Genomic DNA, 20767 nt, shown 5'->3' on the forward strand with positions numbered 1-20767 from the left:
TCTAGTATGGAAAGATAGACTGACCTCTACTGTGACATGCTGTAGTAACCTAACCTTTTCTATGACAAAATGTAGTAACCTCTAGTATGGTATAGTTTAGTGACTTCTACTGTGACAACATGTAGTCACCTCTAGTATGGTAACGTGTAGTGACTAGGACAAGGTGTAGTAACCGCTATTATGATAAGCTCCAGTAACCTCTAATATGGCAAAATGTTGTGACCTGTAGTATGGCATGGTGTAGGGACCTCTAGTATTACAAAGTGTACTGTTCTCTAGTATGGTAATGTGTAGTAACCTCTAATATGGCAAAATGTCAGGACCTGTAGTATGGTAAGATATAGTGACCTCTAATACAGAAAGGTGTAGTGATCTTTAGTAACCTCTAGTGTGGCAAAGAGTATTGCTGCCTTATTTTTAAGAAGGAGCTGACTATTTTTTTCTAATCTTTAGACAACCTCTTTAAAATTTATTTCTGTAAAAATAAATGCTAAAAAGAACACCATATTCTATGATTTTGAGGATTCATCAGCAAAGTACACTGCCATAAAAGCATATAAAGCAAATAAATCTTCAACTAAGGAGCACATTGTTTGGGAAAAAAACAGGGTGGGCCATTTATATGGATACACCTTAATAAAATGGGAATGGTTGGTGATATTAACTTCCTGTTTGTGGCACATTAGTATATGTGAGGGGGGAAACTTTTCAAGATGGATGGTGACCATGGCGGCTATTTTGAAGTCGGACATTTTGAATCCAACTTTTGTTTTTTCAATAGGAAGAGGGTCATGTGACACATCAAACTTATTGGGAATTTCACAAGAAAAACAATGGTGTGCTTGGTTTTAACGTAACTTTATTCTTTCATGCGTTATTTACAAGTTTCTGACCACTTATAAAATGTGTTCAATGTTCTGCCCATTGTGTTGGATTGTCAATGCAACCCTCTTCTCCCACTCTTCACACACTGATAGAAACACAGCAGGAGAAATGCTAGCACAGGCTTCCAGTATCTGTAGTTTCAGGTGCTGCACATCTCGTATCTTCACAGCATAGACGATTGCCTTCAGATGATACGAGATGTGCAGCACCTGAAACTACGGATACTGGAAGCCTGTGCTAGCATTTCTCCTGCGGTGTTGCTATCAGTGTGTGAAGAGTGGGAGAAAAGGGTTGCATTGACAATCCAACACAATGGGCAGCACATTGAACACATTTTGTAAGTGGTCAGAAACTTGTAAATAACTCATGAAAGAATAAAGTTACGTTAAAACCAAGCACACCATTGTTTTTCTTGTGAAATTCCCAATAAGTTTGATGTCTCAAATGACCCTCTTCCTATTGAAAAAACTAAAGTTGGATTCAAAATGGCCGACTTCAAAATGGCCGCCATGGTCACCACCCATCTTGAAAAGTTTACCCCCTCACATATACTAATGTGCCACAAACAGGAAGTTAATATCACCAACCATTCCCATTTTATTAAGGTGTATCCATATAAATGGCCCACCCTGTACAATGACCCAGTGAGGGGTTCATTGAACCTACCAATGATTCTCACCGTTGTCTAAACGTAACATGCCCATATCTGCATTAAATTCTTCATAAACTGTGTAGTTTTAACATTTCACATACAGTACATATCAATAAATAAGAGATGATATGTAATTTGTGAATTAACCCATAATAAGTAGTCCCTAATGACAAGTGATTCTCTCCAAAGTGAGTTCCTATTAGAGATATCTTTTGCTGAACCTTTGGAGTCCACCATTGTGTCATAGACTAGGCCAAAGGGCATATACTGTGGTACTTTGGTGGACTAGCAATACACAGGCTTTAGTCCACATAGCCTACTTCCTGTATTTAAAACATTACAAATGCTTATCAACATCCAGTACACTTTCTAGCAGATTTAAGGTCTCATATGAACTCAACTTTTAACCAGACTTAAGGGGGTCCTGTGAGTATGCAAGTCAGTATTTCACAAGAGCTTGGGAAAAAAACATGTTGGGCAAGTGGACTACCCATTTAGTAGGTTGATTTTATTTTATTTTTAAATTTCACTTTTTCTTGTTCTCGCATGCCTTCCAAGTTGCCTGCCTTTAGGCACACACTTATAATATATTCATTATACATAACTACCTTATGCTGCAACTGGCCTAATAAAAAGTGCAAAGAGTAATACATTACAGATGTGTTCGTATCATAGATTGTTCACCTAAATGGGGCACAGATTTTTTTTTTTTACTTGGGGCTATTCTATTTATGTCTTGAGCTTTTCTGCCAGTACAAGCAGGTTATATATTTCTGCATTTCTGCCAAGACCAGAGGTCAACAAAAGGCAGATATTTAATAGAATATTACTATGTAGGTTGTTCCTGCATAAAATGTTCATGCTATAAAACAGAATCACGTTGTAATGTTCATAGTGACCATTAATACTCTGTAATAATTGGAGTGATCTGCCTTCTCAGCAGATATCAGGTTTTCCCTTTTAACTGTGTAATTTCACTAATTGCATAAGAATGTTACTAGCAGAAGTAGGAGTACCATAGACATATTAAAGTCATTATAGAGCTGAAGACAGGCATTTATGAGGCCAACATCCAGCATACTGGTATAGCTAATTTTCAGAATTCACTGCAGTAAGAATTCTGACCGACAAGTATTCCTTGGGATATGGGCTGTGCCTTTATGCAAATTAAATTCCATTTTGTTTTCTATGTAGGGAATTGTGGGACCTAAAAATAACAAAGTCGCAAATTTTCTGCCATAAACATTTAGTGAAACTCAATTTCCACATGTAAAACTGCACAATATGTGTCTGTCCTCAACCCACAGGATTTCAAATCTGTCATTTCCTACAGTGCAATGGGAGTTTATGGAAAAATGGTTAAAGCATTAAGTTGTCATTTTTGAGAAATTGCAGATTAGAAAAGAATAGACAGAAGGGGAAAAGGGAGAAATAAAAACACAGCAGATATCTAATTAAAAAGCCACATCCCTTTCAAGTACAATGTCATATAAGCCATTTTTATGTTTTACAAGTAGGTACATCATCATGATCTATTTGGTGAGATTCAAGATATGGAAATAAATATGATCTTACAATAATGAATATTCTTTGCATATTAGTTTCCCATGGAGCATTGCAAATAAGTCCTCATACCATGGACTATTTCCACTAGGTCTCTGTATAGGACACTATAGGTCTCTTTCAAGAGATTCAGCACCCCGCCTAAGTTACATTAGAGGCATCACACCCAGCCAGTATCCTACTCCGTACTGATGAGGGGCAAGCACCCCGATACAGCAGTCTACAGATGCATATCTGGCCTGGCTATATTCCCTTATCAAATACCAAGGCTTGTTGGAAAGTCGGATCCTGTCTCATAGGGAGCCACTTCTAAGAGTTGGCACTGGCGAGATGGTTCTCTTCCTTGGGAGACCAAGGATATATTATATTGCCTATTTGTTTCCCATGGAGTATTGACAATTAGTCTCCATACAGGACTGGTCTCTTTAAGGGAATTCAGTACCCTGCTGAAGCCCCAATAATGAAGAAGAAAAGGATAAAGTACAATTGTGCTATGGCTAGAATACTAGCGCCGGCAGTGGCAGTTTGGATTCTGTGAATAGGTATATGTTAGTGGATATAAAATATTGTTATATTTCTTTCAAATGTTTTATAGTAACACTGAGTATGAATTTGTATTGCAGGCTGCGTCACTGACAGTAGATACTTGCTCAGAGGATCGGGAACCAGGGTTCTGCACCGTCAGTACTTCAGCTGTTTCCAGTGACTGGTAAAGCTCACAATATTTAAAGCATTTTACAACGATGCCAGATGCGCAATTTAGGACAGGGGAAAATATAATTGATTATTTAACCAGAGTAGGATTTTTGTGTTTCTGGAGATCCCCTTGTCTAGATTTCGCCATACCCGGCAAACCTGATCTCACTGTTAAGTTGTTAATAAGTAAAGACGTCATCTACCTACTGTCAGTTTTTGCAGTAAAATGCTTCTAAATTTCACAAGATGTTCCCTACAGGCACAGTTATTTTTAATAAGGGTGTATATCCAAGACATTCTGGCCCCAACCTTCTATTAGATTGCACTCCATAAAATCTGTGACTTTATTACTGGTTCATTTCAATGAACTGTAAAGATCCCTCGTGTGTCTGTCCATGTCTTGCTAAACAGAAATCACATATTAACTATGGGACACTTACCTGATACTGACAATCATTTTTATTAAGTCAATATACTGTATTTTTGCATTACAGCAAACCATCTACAGAGGCTGCATCCAACAACACGTTTCGACCATATTTTACATAGAAAGTAAAATAATTTGTTTTACTTGCAAAACGAATTAAAATTAAAACAATTATTCTGTAAATTAAATTATGTAATAAGGTCATATGGACTTTTTACATTTTCCTACATATGGGGTATACGTAAAAAAAAAAAAAAACTCTATATAGGATATAATATCCTTAAGTAGTCTGTATGGTACAATGCTTTCTAATTGTTTTGGCAACATAGGTAGACTGTGATGCTTTTTAATGCAAAATTCTGCAATAAAAAATATACTGTGGGAGTCAGTGGGTCATGCATGCAGCTGTACAGCATGTAGTTACAGAAGAAAACATCTTTCTAAATATTCTCATTTTCAATAATTCTGGTTGTGGTTTGATGCATGGGAGGATTATAGGGTGTGAATGCACCATACATTTGTAGTGTATGTGAGAGTTATACATCTGGAGGACATCCCAACTTATATCTTTGATGAATACCTTGGACCTATGCCACTCTGTAGGCATACATTGCCATGTGTTGCCCAAACAATAAGCCATTTAGTATGTTCTTGTTACTTAGAAAATATTAGGTATAGACATTTGGAAGTGAAGACTCTCTCTAGTGTATTTTTTTCTCTAGCGTAACTCAGCGGAAAGGGAAACCACTTATCTAGGCTTCCTACTTTAAGTAAGAAGTTCAGAATCCTCCTATAAAGTGTATTCCCTATTGACTTACTTGTACTTATTGACTATTGATATTCCATCTGTTCACCTTCACCTACAATATTATGAATTTACAATTGAATAGTCCCAAAGCATGAAAATCAAGCTTAGTTGAAGTATATGTTACTAAAACTAAGGATTTGTTAAGAAAAAGTCTACTTATCTTCTATCCAGTCTAGACATGAAGGTGATTTATGCTATGGTCATCATTGCTTTAAAAAGTTATTTGGTTTGCAATAATTCTTCTTTCTTGGAACAGGACTCTGGACGTTCAGCCAAACAGAATAACAGTAGGAGGTATCAGATCCCTGGAACCAATACTACAAAGAAAAGGACAAGTACAAAGTCATGACTTTGTAGGTTGTATAATGGAATTTGCAGTGAATGGGCGTCCTCTAGAACCTAGCCAAGCTTTGTCAGCACAAGGAATCCTAGATCGGTATGTTTAAGGGACCACAAAATTTCTAATTAGCTCACTTTTCTAAAGAGGAGCATTGCATGGCAACACTCCTCAGATCTACTAAGCCCTGTCCGTGAAGAGAAATAGTACCTCTGCGCCAAATTCATTTCTTTTATACATAACCATACATGTTAATGTTTTTTTTTTCACATTACAAATCGATAAGGTTCTAAATATACAGCTGTGCTTGACAGTTTGTGAATCCTTTAGAATGTTCTAAATTTCTGCATAAAACTAAAACTAAATTATATTTTCACACAAGTTCTAAAAGTCGACAAAGTTAACCAAATCAAGCAAATAAGTCAAAACTATCAGACTTGGTAATTTATTTATTGAGAAAAAATATCCAGTATCACATGTCTGTAAATGGCAAAAGTATGTGAACCTTTGCTTGTAGTATTTGATGTGAACCCATGTGCAGCAACAGTAAATAGGTGTTTCCATTAATTGGTGATTAGTCATACACATTGGCTTGGAGGAATTTTAGCCCATTCCTACATACAAAACAGCTTCAACTCTGTATGCTTGCTTCAGGTTCTTCCACACCATTTCTATTGGATTAAGGTCAGGACTTTGACTTGGCCATTTCAAAACTTTATTCTTTAACCATTATTTGGTAGAACAGCTTGTGTCCTTAGGGTTTTTGTCTTGCTGCAGAGTGGCAGAAATGTTCTTTTTTGAGAGCACCACCTTTCTCCTTGCAATCCTGCCATGCACGCCATTATTATTCAGTGTCCTCTTAATGGTGGACTCATAACCATCAACATTAGTTAATGTGAGAATTTCCTTTAGTTGTCTACAGGTTGCCTTGGGTTCCTTTGTGATCTGGCAGACTATTACCTGACTATTACATGCCTTGCTCTTAGTGTGATCTTTGTTGGTCAACCACTCTTGGGAAGGGTAACAATGATCTTGAACTTCCTCCATTTGTGCACAATCTGTCTGACTGTGGATTGAGGAAGTCCAAACCTTTTAGAGATGGTTTTGCAACCTTTTCCTTCTTGATGAGCATCAGCAACTCTTCTTCTAAGGTCCTCATATATCTCCTTTGTGTCATGAGACTCTTCCACAAACATTTTGTGAACATCAGACTTGGATGGATCCCTGTTCTTTACAAAAAACTGGTCACCCACATACACCTGATTGTCATCCTATTTATTGAAAACACCTGACTGCAATTTCACCTTCAAATTATTTGCTAATCCTAAAGGTTCACATACTTTTGCCACTCACAGATATGTGAAATTGGATCGTTTTTTCTCAATACATTTTGAGTTATTAGCTTAATTTGGTTATCTTAATCTACTTATAGAACTTGTATGAAAATGTAGTTTAAGGTCACATGTATGCAGAACTATAGAAAATACTGAAGGGTTCACAAACTTTCAAGCACCACTGTACATTGCTAATTCTATTTAGAAGACATTTTCTGTACATTTTCCCCAACATAAATGTGCTGGAAACAATTACAACCCAATGATCATTAATGATACCTTGATTGTGTTATCATAAGCAATGCTTATTAAGTAATTCCTTTTCAGCAGCATAGTTTTCCATTGATTACTTTAACATTTAGAAGTGAATTATTTCTGTTTGTTTCAATAGTGTGTTACGTTCACACCAATTCTTGACTCTTGAACTGGTGGGGGTTTATTTGGCGATTTGGAGATTCAATTCTCTAGTATGTGTAAAGTTGGCCAGGTTAATGTTGGCTGCTCTCTCTGCAATAATTGCAGTTATACCAGGAAATTGGCCTCATATAGCAACATGTAGCCTTAAAAATTATCCCTATGTCCAATAATAATCCTCTCTATATTTAATGATAATTGGCATCATAAATTGTGAATAATGCAGCATAGGAAAACCATTGGCAGCCCTTAGGCTACAACTGAGCTAGAAGTGAACTGACAAAATGAATTAAAATTCTGGCCACCCATATTAGTGTGCAAACTAGAGAGATAGTCTGTTATTTAAATATTACAACTAATGTAACTACATAAAATGAATGTTCTTAAAGGGGTTGTCCCATGAAAAATAGTCAACTTTTTTAAACCACCACCTGGATCTAAATACTTTTGTAACTGTATAACTAATTAAAAATTTAGAATAACCACTGAGTTATTGACCAAAATCTATCTGTGTAGCTCCACCTGCTGTTTTCTCTTTTAATAATTTCTCTGTCCTGTTCACTGATATGGAAGAACATTCTAAATTTCATACTGCAGTAGAAGGACACACCCCCTGAGAAAATGCGTGCCCCCTTAACTGCCAACTTGAAATAAATTGGGGAGATCTCTGGATCCATGTGAGGTACAGGGCTGGTTCTAAATTTGTTATGTACTGTAATGTACTATATGATATTGGATTTTCATTTTTTACAGTAATCATGGAATATTATCACGTAAATCGGAAAAGAAGGGTTTATGTAGTATAGAAGCAGGGCTCCCCTCTCCAGAGGAACTACATTATTGCAAACAAAGTGGTGGGGAATTAGTCCAAGGCACATGATAAATGATCAAGTGGTAAACCACCAGGATTTTCTGTCCTGGATGGCAAAGGTTCTTTCCCTATTGGGCACCCAACTTTGGAGGCCAGAGATTATAAGGAAGGGACAGCTATTATACTTGATATATCTCCAGAACTCGCATAGAAATGAATGGAGCAGCCGTTCAGTTAATTTTAGGGGCTCCACAGGCTACAGGGTCCCTATTCTTGTGATCGGGGAGGTCCCAGTGGTAGGGGATAACTTCACACAACTTCCTACCTTTAAGCATGGTGCAATCTAGGGTGAAATTTTGCACCATGGATAGTTAAGCTAGTGGCAAACAGAGGTGATAAAACACCCAAAGAACCACAGTGCAACTGAAAATGAGAGCAGGTCCAAACATGTATAAGGAATAATGGAAAGGCCATTTGTAAGATTACTTACCAGGCACCATTCCATTGAAATTCAACATTCCTCTTTTTAGCTTGGAACAGTTGCAAAACACAGGTTTTGTGGCATTTTCATTGCAATTGTGACTTTTTTTAGTCACAACTAGCACTTTACACCACCCTCGCCATAATAAATGTGCCAAGAGCAGGGTGTGGGCAGGGCCATTGTCCCCAGCACATTCAACATTTCATGACTGAAATGTACAGCAGCTTCGAGCTGGCATAGATTTAATTTTGGTCCACGGACAGCCTATCGAAACTACCTCAGCAGATTGGCTGCCTTCATCTATTAAGATTCTAGAAGCGATCCAGGCTGGGGGGGTGTTTGGTTTACAGGTGTATTATGCTTATCCTGGTAAACCGCCCCCCTCGTGAAGTGAGTCAATAAGCATACGATACTATAGTATTTTTTATTATATTTACTTGTATCCTTTTAAACAGATTTTACTTATTTGTTACAACTTACTCGCCCTACTATACCACACTATGTAGTGTATGACACTACAGAAAACGGTCTCTTAGGCACTTGAGACACAATGTAGTGTACTTATGCTCATCCATTTCGAAATTGTTCCTACCTTTCCTGTACATTTTTATATATCTTATATATTATATTTTATTTTTTTATATATATCTACACACATTTTTATTACACTTTTTTACAATTTTGAAGTTTATGTAAAACCCACTGTACCCTTAAATATATTGACACTGACCTACCACTACTGGCGCTGAAAAGGGGTTTTCCAAGAACAGGCGAGATTAAGGTGGTACCAATACCCATCAGTCCCCCTAGTTCGGTATACTCCCATATCTTCTACAGGCAGACACTCTGGTCGACCTGACAAACCCCGAGCAGCCTCTAGCATCTATCACTTTATTCTTTTCCACTCCACTCCTACAAACCTGAGGCGGCTCAAGTTTTTCAGATCTAGTGGAATCCCTTCCAACAGATCTGTCTGACCCTCAAACTCTCTCTCTCTCCCTTTATACCTCAGCAGATGCCAGTCTTGATAAATTAGGGCCATCATTTTCTAATAATATATTTTCTCCTAATTTTGAAAATCATGTTAGGTGACTGAAAAAAACAGCATTGCTCTGTAATATACATTTAACTTCTCTCATTTTCTTGTCTAGGTGTCCAAGATTAGAAGGAGTCTGCACTACAAGTTCTTGCCAAAATGGAGCAACCTGCATTGATAATTGGTCCTGGCAGCAATGTAACTGTAAAGATGGCTTTACTGGAAAGCACTGTGAAAAGTGTATGTTAAGTTTTATACCACTTTATAATAACCTGACTTCACTAGAAAAATAGCCTAAGTGCTCACAATATAAAGTAATGCATTTTATGTGGTGGTTTTATGCTGTTCCAATTCTAAGTGTTATCATATACACTACAGGTGTTTCTATGGGTTTTCCAGATTTTGAACATAGAGGTAGATTTCATAAATGATGTTTTAAGGTTCATTTACTAAGTGACAGGAATGAAAATAGCACTTCTACTTTTCTGCATACGGTACTTGGCATATACAGCACGAAGCCGGTTAATTCATTAACAGAGGTACATTTTGGCAAAGCTTTGACTATACACCAGATTGATTGAAAATTGTGATGTATTTCTACACTAATCTGTCATGGATTTGTGTAGATGTTGTGCTTCAAAAGAATTGTCTCAACTAGACTACTTTTTGAATCAACACTGCTCAGCTGCACCAGGGGAAACATAGAATTACATGGCGCCCATTCAAAAAAAAAATTAGCGAAGGTGTAATACATGGCTGGGCCTGGTCTGCCTGAGTCCGCTCACATAATGCTAAACATATCCACTAAGTATTTGTTGTTTTATATTTTTAGTACTGGATGCAGTGATGTCATCTGTTTTATAGGCTTTTCTATGTGTGCTACTATTGTCTTGTTACCTAGAATCAAAAAGTTTAATCTAATTTCATTTGATTCATTTTGTAGATATAAGCCCAGACACTGCCTTATCATTGGAAGGTAAAGGTTACTTTGAATACACCATAAGCCAGACCAAGAAAAGAGACTATCTTTTAAGACATCGTATTGTGGATTCAGAGACTATCTACATAAATAACTTAGAGATAAAATTCAGGACAAGAAGTGACAATGGCATTTTACTTCAGGTTCATGAAAGTAGTAATTACACTATGGTAAAGGTAGGTATTCTTGTGAAAACATATTTTAGTGATGTCTAATGATTTATACTTTATTATACATTTATTATCAGTATTGCATTTTGACTTTGCATGCACTTTTTTATTTTGATCAAAATGTAACTTTAACCCTAGAGAAGAGCGAATTGAAGCTGATGAAAACGAATGCTAATTTCCTCACGCTTCGTGGTAACGAATCGCAATTTTCCTAAAATGGGGGTTACACGTGTAAGGTCATGGGGCAAGGAACTCTGGGAATGCGGGATCACCCAGATTGACATGCCTGCATGCAGCCAGCCAGCCCTGTGATGTCACAGCCCTTTAACCCCTTTAGGACATAGCCATATTTCACGTTAAGGACCAGGCCATTTTTTGCAAATCTGACCAGTGTCACTTTAAGTGGTGATAACTTTAAAACACTTTGACTTATCCAGGCCATTCTGACATTGTTTTTTCGTCACATATTGTACTTCATGACACTGGTAAAATGAAGTAAAAAAATAATAATTTTTATTTATAAAAAAATACCAAATTTACCAAAAATGTGTAAAAAATTGCAAATTTCCAAGTTTCAATTTCTCTACTTCTATAATACATAGTAATACCTACAAAAATAGTTATTACTTTACATTCCCCATATGTCTTCTTCATGTTTGTATCAATTTGGGAATGATATTTTATTTTTGGGGGATGTTACAAGGCTTAGAAGTTTAGAAGCAAATCTTGAAATTCTTCAGAAATTTTCAAAAAAACACTTTTTAGAAACCAGTTCAGGTCTGAAGTCACTTTGTGAGGCTTACATAATATAAACCACCCAAAAATGTCCCCATTCTAGAAACAACCCCCCTCGAGGTACTCAAAACTGATTAACCTTGTTAACATTGTTAACCCTTTAGGTGTTCCACAAGAGTTAATTGCAAATGGTGATAAAATGTCAGAATTTAGATATTTTGGCAAATTTTCAATTTTAATCAATTTTTTCCAGTAACAAAGCAAGGGTTACTAGCCAATCAAAATGCTATATTTATTGCCCCGGATCTGTAGTTTGCAGAAACACCCCACATGTGGCCATAAACTACTGTACGGGTACACAGTATGGCGTAGAGGGAAAGGTGTGCCGTATGGTTTTTGGAAGGCAGATTTTGCTGGACTGTTTTTTTTTACACCAAGTCCCTTTTGAAGCCCCCCTGATGCACCCCTAGAGTAGAAACTCCATAAAAGTGACCCCATCTAAGAAACTAGACCCTCAAGGTATTTAAAACTGATTTTACAAAGTTTGTTAACCCTTTAGGTGTTGCACAAGAGTTATTGGCAAATGGAGATGAAATTTGAGAATTTAAATTTTTGGGCAAATGTTCCATTTTAATCCATTTTTTCCAGTAACAAAGCAAGGGTTAACAGCCAAACAAAATGCTATATTTATTGCCCCATTCTGTAGTTTGCAGAAACACCCCATATATGGCCGTAAACTACTGTACGGGCACACAGTAGGGCGTAGAGGGAAAGGTGTGCCATATGGTTTTTGGAAGGCAGATTTTGCTGGACTGTTTTTTTTGACACCATGTCCCATTTGAAGCCCCCCTGATGCACCCTTAGAGTAGAAACTCCATAAAAGTGACCCCATCTAAGAAACTACACCCCACAAGGTATTTAAAACTGATTTTACAAACTTTGTTAACCCTTTAGGTGTTCCACAAGATTTAATGGAAAATAGAGATACAATTAAAAAATTTCACTTTTTTTGCAGATTTTCCATTTTAATAATTTTTTTCCAGTTACAAAGCAAGGGTTTTTCAGCCAAACAAAACTCAATATTTATGGCTCTGATTCTGTAGTTTACAGAAACACCCCATATGTGGTCGTGAACCGCTGTACGGGCACATGGCAGGGTGCAGAAGGAAAGGAATGCCATATGGTTTTGGAAGGCAGATTTTGCTGGACTGTTTTTTTGACACCATGTCCCATTTGAAGCCTCCCTGATGCACCTCTAAAGTAGAAACTCCAAAAAAGTGACCCCATTTTAGAAACTATGGGATATGGTGGCAGTATTGTTGGTACTAGTTTGGGGTACATATGATTTTTGGTTGCTCTATATTACACTTTTTGTGAGGCAAGGTAACAAGAAATTGCTGTTTTGGCACCGTTTTTATTTTTTGTTATTTTCAACATTCATCTGACAGGTTAGATCATGTAATACTTTTATAGAGCAGGTTGTCACGGACGCGGCGATACCTAATATGTATACAATTTTTTTTATTTATGTAAGTTTTACACAATGATTTAATTTTTGAAACAAAAAAAATCATGTTTTAGTGTCTCCATAGTCTGAGAGCCATAGTTTTTTCAGTTTTTGGGAAAATATCTTGGGTAGGGTATTATTTTTGCGGGATGAGATGACAGTTTGATTGGCACTATTTTGGGATGCGTATGACTTTTTGATCGCTTGCTATTACACTTTTTGTGATGTAAGGTGACAATAAATGGCTTTTTTTACACCGTTTTTTTTTTACGGTATTCACCTGGGGGGTTAGGTCATGTAATATTTTTATAGAGCAGGTTATTACGGACGCGGCGATACCTAATATGTATACTTTTTTTATTTATGTAAGTTTTACACAATTATTTCATTTTTGAAACAAAAACAAAAAAATCATGTTTTAGTGTCTCCATATTCTGAGAGCCATAGTTTTTTCAGTTTTTGGGCGATTATCTTAGGTAGGGTCTCATTTTTTGCGGGATGAGGTGACGGTTTGATTGTTACTATTTTGGTGTACATACAACTTTTTTGATCACTTTTATTACCTTTTTTGGGAAGTAAGGTGGGCAAAATTTCAATTTCATAGTTTTTTTTTTATAGCATTCACCGTGCGGGTAAAGTAAAGTGACCGTTTTATAGATCAGGTCATTACGGAGGCGGTGATATTAAACATGTGTAGGGATTTTTATTTTTTTCATTTTTAATCAGTAATAAATGTGTTTATTTCTTTTTACTTTTTTCTTCACTTTTTTTTACTTTTTTTTTACCCAGACCCACTTGGTTCTTGGAGATCCAGTGGGTCGGATGTCTGTATAATACAGTACAGTACACTATATAGTGTACTGTACTGTATTTTCACTTTACAAAGTCTGATTAGACTTATGCCTTTAGCAGAAGTCTGATCAGCACCATGGATAGCCTCTGATCAGCACCATGGACAGCCGGACGCCTCTGAAGGCGTCCGGTTGCCATGGTAACCATCACTTGGTGCCACAGCAGAGCAGTGGGAGATGGGGAGGGAGGGGGGCCCGCTCCCTCTCCCATCGGGGGCTGAAAAGGCACAGCAGCCCCCGATGGGAGAGGGAGGGAGCTCCCTCTCTCTTAACCTTTTCCATACAGCGGTCCCTACGGACCGCGGCATGGAAGGGGTTAAACGCATGGCATCTGTGCCAGCACAGATGTCAGGCGTTTCAAACAGAGTGTCAGCAATGTGCTGACACTCTGCAAACCGCTCGGCTATCCTGAGAGAGGGGGTGGGCGGATGATCGCATGCCTGCCCGCCCGCCTGCCGCCCGCCCTCCCTGCCGCACTCCCCGCTGCACCCACCGGCAGATAACAAAGAGGGCAGCAGGGGGGGGGGTTAAACATTAAAATAAAGCTTATTTGAAGTTTCTGATCCCCGCGGTCACAGACCGCGGGGATCAGAAACTTCCGAAACCGCAGGTCTGAATTGACCTGCGATTTGCTGCGATCGCCGACATGGGGGGGTCACAGGACCCCCTCAGCGCATTTAGCCAAGGTGCCTGCTCAATGATTTGAGCAGGCACCGGGTTCCGATCACCACCTGCCGGGCGGCGGTGATCGGAACTATACATGACGTACCGGTACGTCATGTGTACTTAAGTACCAGGACAATATGCCATACTGATACGTCATGTGTCCTTAAGAGGTTAAAAATGGCAGCCATTTTAGATTCTGTAATTTTCCAGTGTTCAGAGTGCAGGGACAGAGACGTGTGAAGGCTCTAGGGACAGCACTTGGAAAAACCTCTATGTTTAAAAAAAAAAACTGAAGAAAGGATTTATAAGTGCAGGAAAAGGATAGGGAGGAATCATTTTACAGCATCTTAGTGCAGGGAGAGACGTCAGAAGGCGCTAGGGACATTGATAGGAAAGTGATTTACATGTGCAGGGAAAGATTATTTGGGGATCCAAATAGCCATTAAACAGCTCTGTCATTACAGCTTTTTGTTATTGGGCTGCAAGTGTTATGTTGAAAAGCCTTTTGTGGCTTATATCTTAGTATCTTATTCAGTACGACAAGAAAAATATATACGCACTGCACTGTTGCAGTTATTTCTGTTGAAAGTGTATAGGGGCGTATTTCAGTACAATAAGAAAAATATATACGCACTGCACTGTTGTAGTTATTTCTGGTGAAAGCTTATAGGGGCATATTTCAGAACTACATGCTTGTTTGCATTGGACAGCCCAATATACATATGATTTATTAAGCCATAAGGAGATAATGGGGGAGAGGAGGGACAATTCTGGATTAGCCAGAGCAGATAGGGACACTGCAGGAGCATTCATTGAACAGTCCTGTGATGATACATGAGAATCAGCTTTCCATTTCTTCCTAGTAATGAGACTTCCATAATCAGCATTCCATGTTATGACCTACATTAAAAGGTTTGTGTCATTTCAGACTTTGATGGCATATGACTAGGATATGCCATCAAAGTCAGATAGGTGCGGGTCCCACCTCTGAGACCCACACCTATTTACAGAATAGGCCTCCGAAAGTGAAGGAGAGCGCTCTTGTGAGCGAGCCAGCAAGCTCAGCTATTTTCGGAAGTCCCATAGTAATTAATGAAGAGTGCACCACGCAAGCACAGCCACCATTCCATTCACTTCTATGGGACTTGCAGAGAAAGCCGAGCCAGCACGCCATTTCCAGCAGTCCCATAGAAATTAATGAACAGTGCACTGCGCAAGCGTGGCCACCATTCCATTCACTTCTCTGTAACAGCTGAAGATAACTGAGCCAATGCTTGCCTAATTTTGGCAGTCCAAGGTCTCTCACCTCATAGGTCCCATTTTGGAGATAGGTGCAGGTCCCTAAGTGATATGCCACCAATGTCTAAGATGAAACAACCTCTTTAAAGCTGGGTTTCCACTGGCCAGCCACAATCTTGCCCACCCATGGTGGCTAATGGATACACAAATGTAAAGGTTTGAATGCTTTTTATCCCCAATTTCGTGCAGCCTTTGTCTGCTGCCGGTAGGCATGTTTGCAGCTACTGCATCGTGGCCCTGTGGGTAACCAGACCTATGAGAAGTAATTATCCTAAAAAAACACACACACTTACTCTGTGTTGCTAACTAGCAAACAAATTGTTGAAAATGAACAAAACCTTAATTTTCTTGTATGGCAAAAATACCATATATGAAACATTTTCTTTGTATTTCTGCAGTTGCTCTGCTGCTCTGTTTTTCTGCTTTCACATTTTCTTGTCTGTTCCAAAGTACATGGTAATCCTGTGTCCCCTTTTATCATCTGTAAGAGTATTTGTGCTCTTCATGAATTCCACAGACTAAGCCATATCTAATTTTATATTTGGATCTTTGTATTTTCTGAAATTTGTTTCAAGATGGCAAACAAGTTACAGACCTTGAAAGGTGTTTTGAAGCCAGAAAAGTGTCCCTATCTCCCTCTCTTTAGTATACAAAACACAAGTCTGCAGAAGTTACCTCTCCCTGAAGAACCTGATAACTTTAGTCCCTGGCTGTGACTCAGTCAGGCTTGTCATAATTCTAAATGAGAGCAGCAGTAATGCTGGCAACACTTTTTATTGGAGAGATCACTAGCCAAAAATTCCCAAGCCTTCTGGGATGTGTCCCAATATATACGTATTTATATGTATGGATAAAGTATATATATATATATATATATATATATATATATATATATATATATTAATATGAGTCAAAAAAGCCAAGAAAATCAAACACTTTCCATTTATGAAATGCTGTAAGCTGATAGTTTATGTGTATCTCAAGCCCAAATCTGTAAATGCAAACAATTTAAAAGTGAATTCAAAAGAAAATGGTTAAAGTACAGTATCTATGTGAAGGGTAGGTCAGTCAAGTCTAGTAGAATTTAGTTCAAAACTACATAAGACCATATTAACATATTAGTACATGTGCAGTAGCAGTTTGTTGTGTAGGGAAGAGATGGCAAGAAACAATGGAGAACAGCTGGCCTTCAAGCCACAGATGGGGCAGATACATAAAAAAGCCACTAAGTGCCTTCTGTACAGTGTTAACAATGGGCAATATGTATTCATTTATCTACCACTTTGCCCTTAGTCCTAAATAATTTGCTTGGATAAATGGAAAAAATTTCAGATATTCCCACAATGCTTTATTGCTCTGGGTCTACCAGATTATTCATTTTATTAGGTGAAGCAGAAAATTATCAATTTAAATGCAATGCATTCTGTCTCTGAGTGACTGTAGAATATGTAGCTAACAAAGAGCAGTGGAACCACAGTAGACCAATTAACAGCTCTCCTGTTATATAAGATGATTATAAAAAGCATAGAAACAGTTATGTGAACTCATAAAATACTACAGCGTTTAGTCACATATGTATATCTCCAACTTGAATATATCTGCCCCTTAAGATTGAAAATGGCTCTGTGGCTTGGTGTAAAGGCTTATTTTTATAATCTTAGGATTTAATTAGGTTTTTCCAACACGTTGGTGCCAGTCCTAATTGCCTTGCATAGTCATGGTCAATTTAAGCTTTGTTTGGGGAAATGTCACAGTTATTAAAGTCAAGGAGGTAAAGCTGTAGGAAAATAATGTATTCATGTTCTGTGTTCCTCAACTTAGGTGAAAAATGGCAAATTACACTATACATCAGATGCAGGAGTTGCAGGAAAAGTAGAGAGAAATATTCCGGAAATATATGTAGCTGATGGACGGTGGCATACTCTTCTAATGGAGAAGAATGGTTCACTAACTACCTTGTCTTTGGACAATACCTACAACCGAGATATTCATCATGTAACACAAGACTTTGGAGGTCTCAATGTTCTTACTCTTCAACTCGGTGGATCTCAAGTTGGACAAATATCTCAAAACAATCAGAATGGTAAAACTTTACATTCATTTCTATCATATGTGTATTCTTATCAGTTTGTGGTAATGGAATTAGATTGCTGCTAGGTTTTTCTGGGGCATTTTTGATCCATAAAGAGCTGAGAATCATTTCATTGAGATAAATAGTTGTTGTAATGACATGCATTTACTATGAATCTCAGTGAAATCTTTCTACAGTATATCAAGTATTAGACTAGGTTCACACCCCAGTCACAGACTGTGTATAAAAAAATAAATAAAAATAAATAAATAAAAATAAAATACTAGTTTTGTATGTCAAAATTCCAGTTTCCATGGCGATTCAAGTTTTCCTTTTCTGTGCCAGAAATTTAGAGATAGATGTAAACCTAGACTTACTGCTATTCTGGTAAATGTGTTGTATAAATAGATTTGCAAACATAAAGCAGATAAAACAGGAAATTAAATACAGAAAAAAATTGTTGCTTGCATGAAATGTTAACATTTTCTTTTTCTTGTTTTAGGCTTTGATGGTTGCATTGCCTATGTGAAGTATAATCGGGAGAATCTTCCATTCAGTGGAAAACATGATACTGTTCGCATATCTAAATCAGAGACATCAGTTAAACTAGGATGTAGGGGTCCTAATATATGTGCCAGTAACCCCTGTTGGGGGGACTTGATGTGCATAAATCAGTGGCATGCTTACACCTGTGTACCACCTGGGGACTGTTCCTCAAACCCTTGCCAAAATGGAGGAAGTTGTGAACCTCATTCCCAATCTGGATTTAACTGCATCTGTCCTGAGACACACACTGGAAAACTGTGTGAATCTGTCATAGCTTGTCTTGGTGTAGTTTGCCCTCAGGGTAATGTTTGTAAGAGTGGATTAAATGGAGGATATATATGTACTTTAAGCACAAATATTGAGCAGCTGTCTCTCCCACTTTGGGCAGTCCCAGCAATTGTTGGAAGCTGTGCTACTATTCTTGCTCTACTGGTCCTTAGCTTGATTTTGTGCAACCAGTGCAGAGGAAGAAAAAACAAAGTGCCAAAAGAGGAGAAGAAACCAAAAGAAAAGAAGAAAAAGGGAAGCGAGAATGTTGCCTTTGATGATCCTGATAATATTCCGCCTTATGGTGATGATATGACTATAAGAAAACAGCCTGAAGGGAACCCTAAACCTGATATTATTGAAAGGGAAAACCCCTATCTCATATATGATGAAACAGATATACCACACAGCTCAGAAATAATACCCAGTGCACCTTTAGCTATGCCTGATGCGGAAATCGAGCACTATGATATTGATAATGCCAGTAGTATTGCTCCCTCTGATGCTGATATTATTCAACACTATAAGCAATTCCGTAGCCACACTCCTAAATTTTCAATTCAAAGACATAGTCCACTTGGCTTTGCACGACAATCTCCACTGCCTTTGGGCACAAGCAGTTTAACATATCAACCATCCTATAGCCAGGGACTCAGAACTGCTACACTTGGCCATTCTGGATGTCCCCCTCCCAATGCTTTGTCTCGTCATAGCCCAGCACCATTTTCCAAGTCATCAACATTTTACAGAAGCAGTCCAGCACGAGAACTACATCTCTCATCTTTGGAAATGCATAATGATGTCTGCCAGCCTGGTATGTTTAATTATGCAACTCGTCTGGGTAGAAGAAGCAAGAGTCCCCAAACAATGGCAGGCCATAACTCCAGACCAGGAAGTCGTCTTAAACAACCTATAGGACAGATTCCAATGGAAAGTGGCCCCCCTGTTGGTCTTTCAATAGAGGAAGTTGAAAGACTTAATACTCCCAGACCAAGAAATCCTAGCATCTGCAGTGCAGACCATGGGAGATCTTCATCGGAAGAGGACTGCCAGAGGCCTCTTTCAAGAATAAGGAATCCAGCTGATGGAATTCCTGCTCCAGAATCATCATCTGATAGTGATTCACATGAGTCCTTCACATGCTCGGAAATGGAGTATGATAGAGATAAGCCAATGGTGTACACATCAAGAATGCCAAAATTAACTCAAGTTAATGAGTCAGATGCAGATGATGAAGACAATTATGGTGCTAGACTAAAGCCCCGGCGATATCCAGGCCGCAGAGCTGAGGGTGGGCCTTCAGGAGCTCAATCACCAACAGCTACTCTACCAGCTGATAGTACATTACCTATGAAGCTAACCCAGCAAGCTAGCAATTTCAACTGGGACAATCTCTTGAACTGGGGTCCAGGTTTTGGGCATTATGTAGATGTTTTTAAAGATCTGGCTTCACTACCAGAAAAGGATACAACAGTTATAAATGAGGAATTGAAGGCAAGTCCATCTAAAACAAGTTCTAAAGATGGAGAAGCAGAACAATATGTCTAGATATGACATAACTGGATTGTAGAATTGCAGATGGTTATGACAGTCAAACATTATATGTTTGTTTACAGCAAAACGTCTCCATTTTAAGAACCGGCCAGTGCAGTCTATGAATTAAGGAGACATTTTTAAAATAATAAACTTATTGCTGCTGGAAAGGACTGACATGTATTTAAAGCAATTTTGTTCATTATTCAATTTATCTGCATGTATTGCACTTCACAACCTAATTTCCAGCATGCACAATGTTAAGTAGACTTTCTACTTTAAACTGGTCCCATTGTGATACTTGTGGATGTTATAATTGATGTTGTCTTTCTCAGTTATGTTAATAATTCAGATGTAGCATGTCATTTTTTTTATTGCTCTGAAGGGATAAGGACATTGAAAGATTCATTTTCTAAGAACATCTAATGTACCTAGATTATAACACTACAGATATGTAACGAATAACACAAACTATTGGCAAAATGGGTGATAAAAAGGGATTATAGCAGCTTCAAGATGGTTGCACCATAGGATCTTCTTTATATTAGTGTAATATGAAGAATGAAAGTAATTTTGTTTCCATCTTTGTAAAATTGAGTTTATTTCAAAATTTCATTTATAACCTTCAGGTGATTTGTTTTTGTAAAGACTTTTCCAGACACTCACTAAAATGGGAAACAAGTTGTTGAAACCTTGATA

The 20767-nt window shown here is 37.9% G+C and overlaps 1 protein-coding gene across 1 annotated transcript in view; it reads left to right on the forward strand.

The window, feature by feature from the left end:
• FAT4 (FAT atypical cadherin 4) overlaps window positions 1-20552 on the forward strand; it is a 239862-nt gene extending 219310 nt beyond the window's left edge. Inside the window, exons 12-17 of the mRNA XM_040418427.1 lie at window positions 3724-3809; window positions 5288-5467; window positions 9560-9684; window positions 10388-10599; window positions 17473-17734; window positions 18225-20552. Coding sequence (XP_040274361.1) covers window positions 3724-3809; window positions 5288-5467; window positions 9560-9684; window positions 10388-10599; window positions 17473-17734; window positions 18225-20083 — 2724 coding nt within the window. The 3' untranslated portion in view covers window positions 20084-20552. The remainder of the gene's footprint in view (window positions 1-3723; window positions 3810-5287; window positions 5468-9559; window positions 9685-10387; window positions 10600-17472; window positions 17735-18224) is intronic.
• The last annotated feature ends 215 nt before the right edge of the window (window positions 20553-20767 follow it).

Source organism: Bufo bufo, chromosome 2, assembly GCF_905171765.1.
Source record: "Bufo bufo chromosome 2, aBufBuf1.1, whole genome shotgun sequence".
Classification (NCBI taxonomy): Eukaryota; Metazoa; Chordata; class Amphibia; order Anura; family Bufonidae; genus Bufo; species Bufo bufo.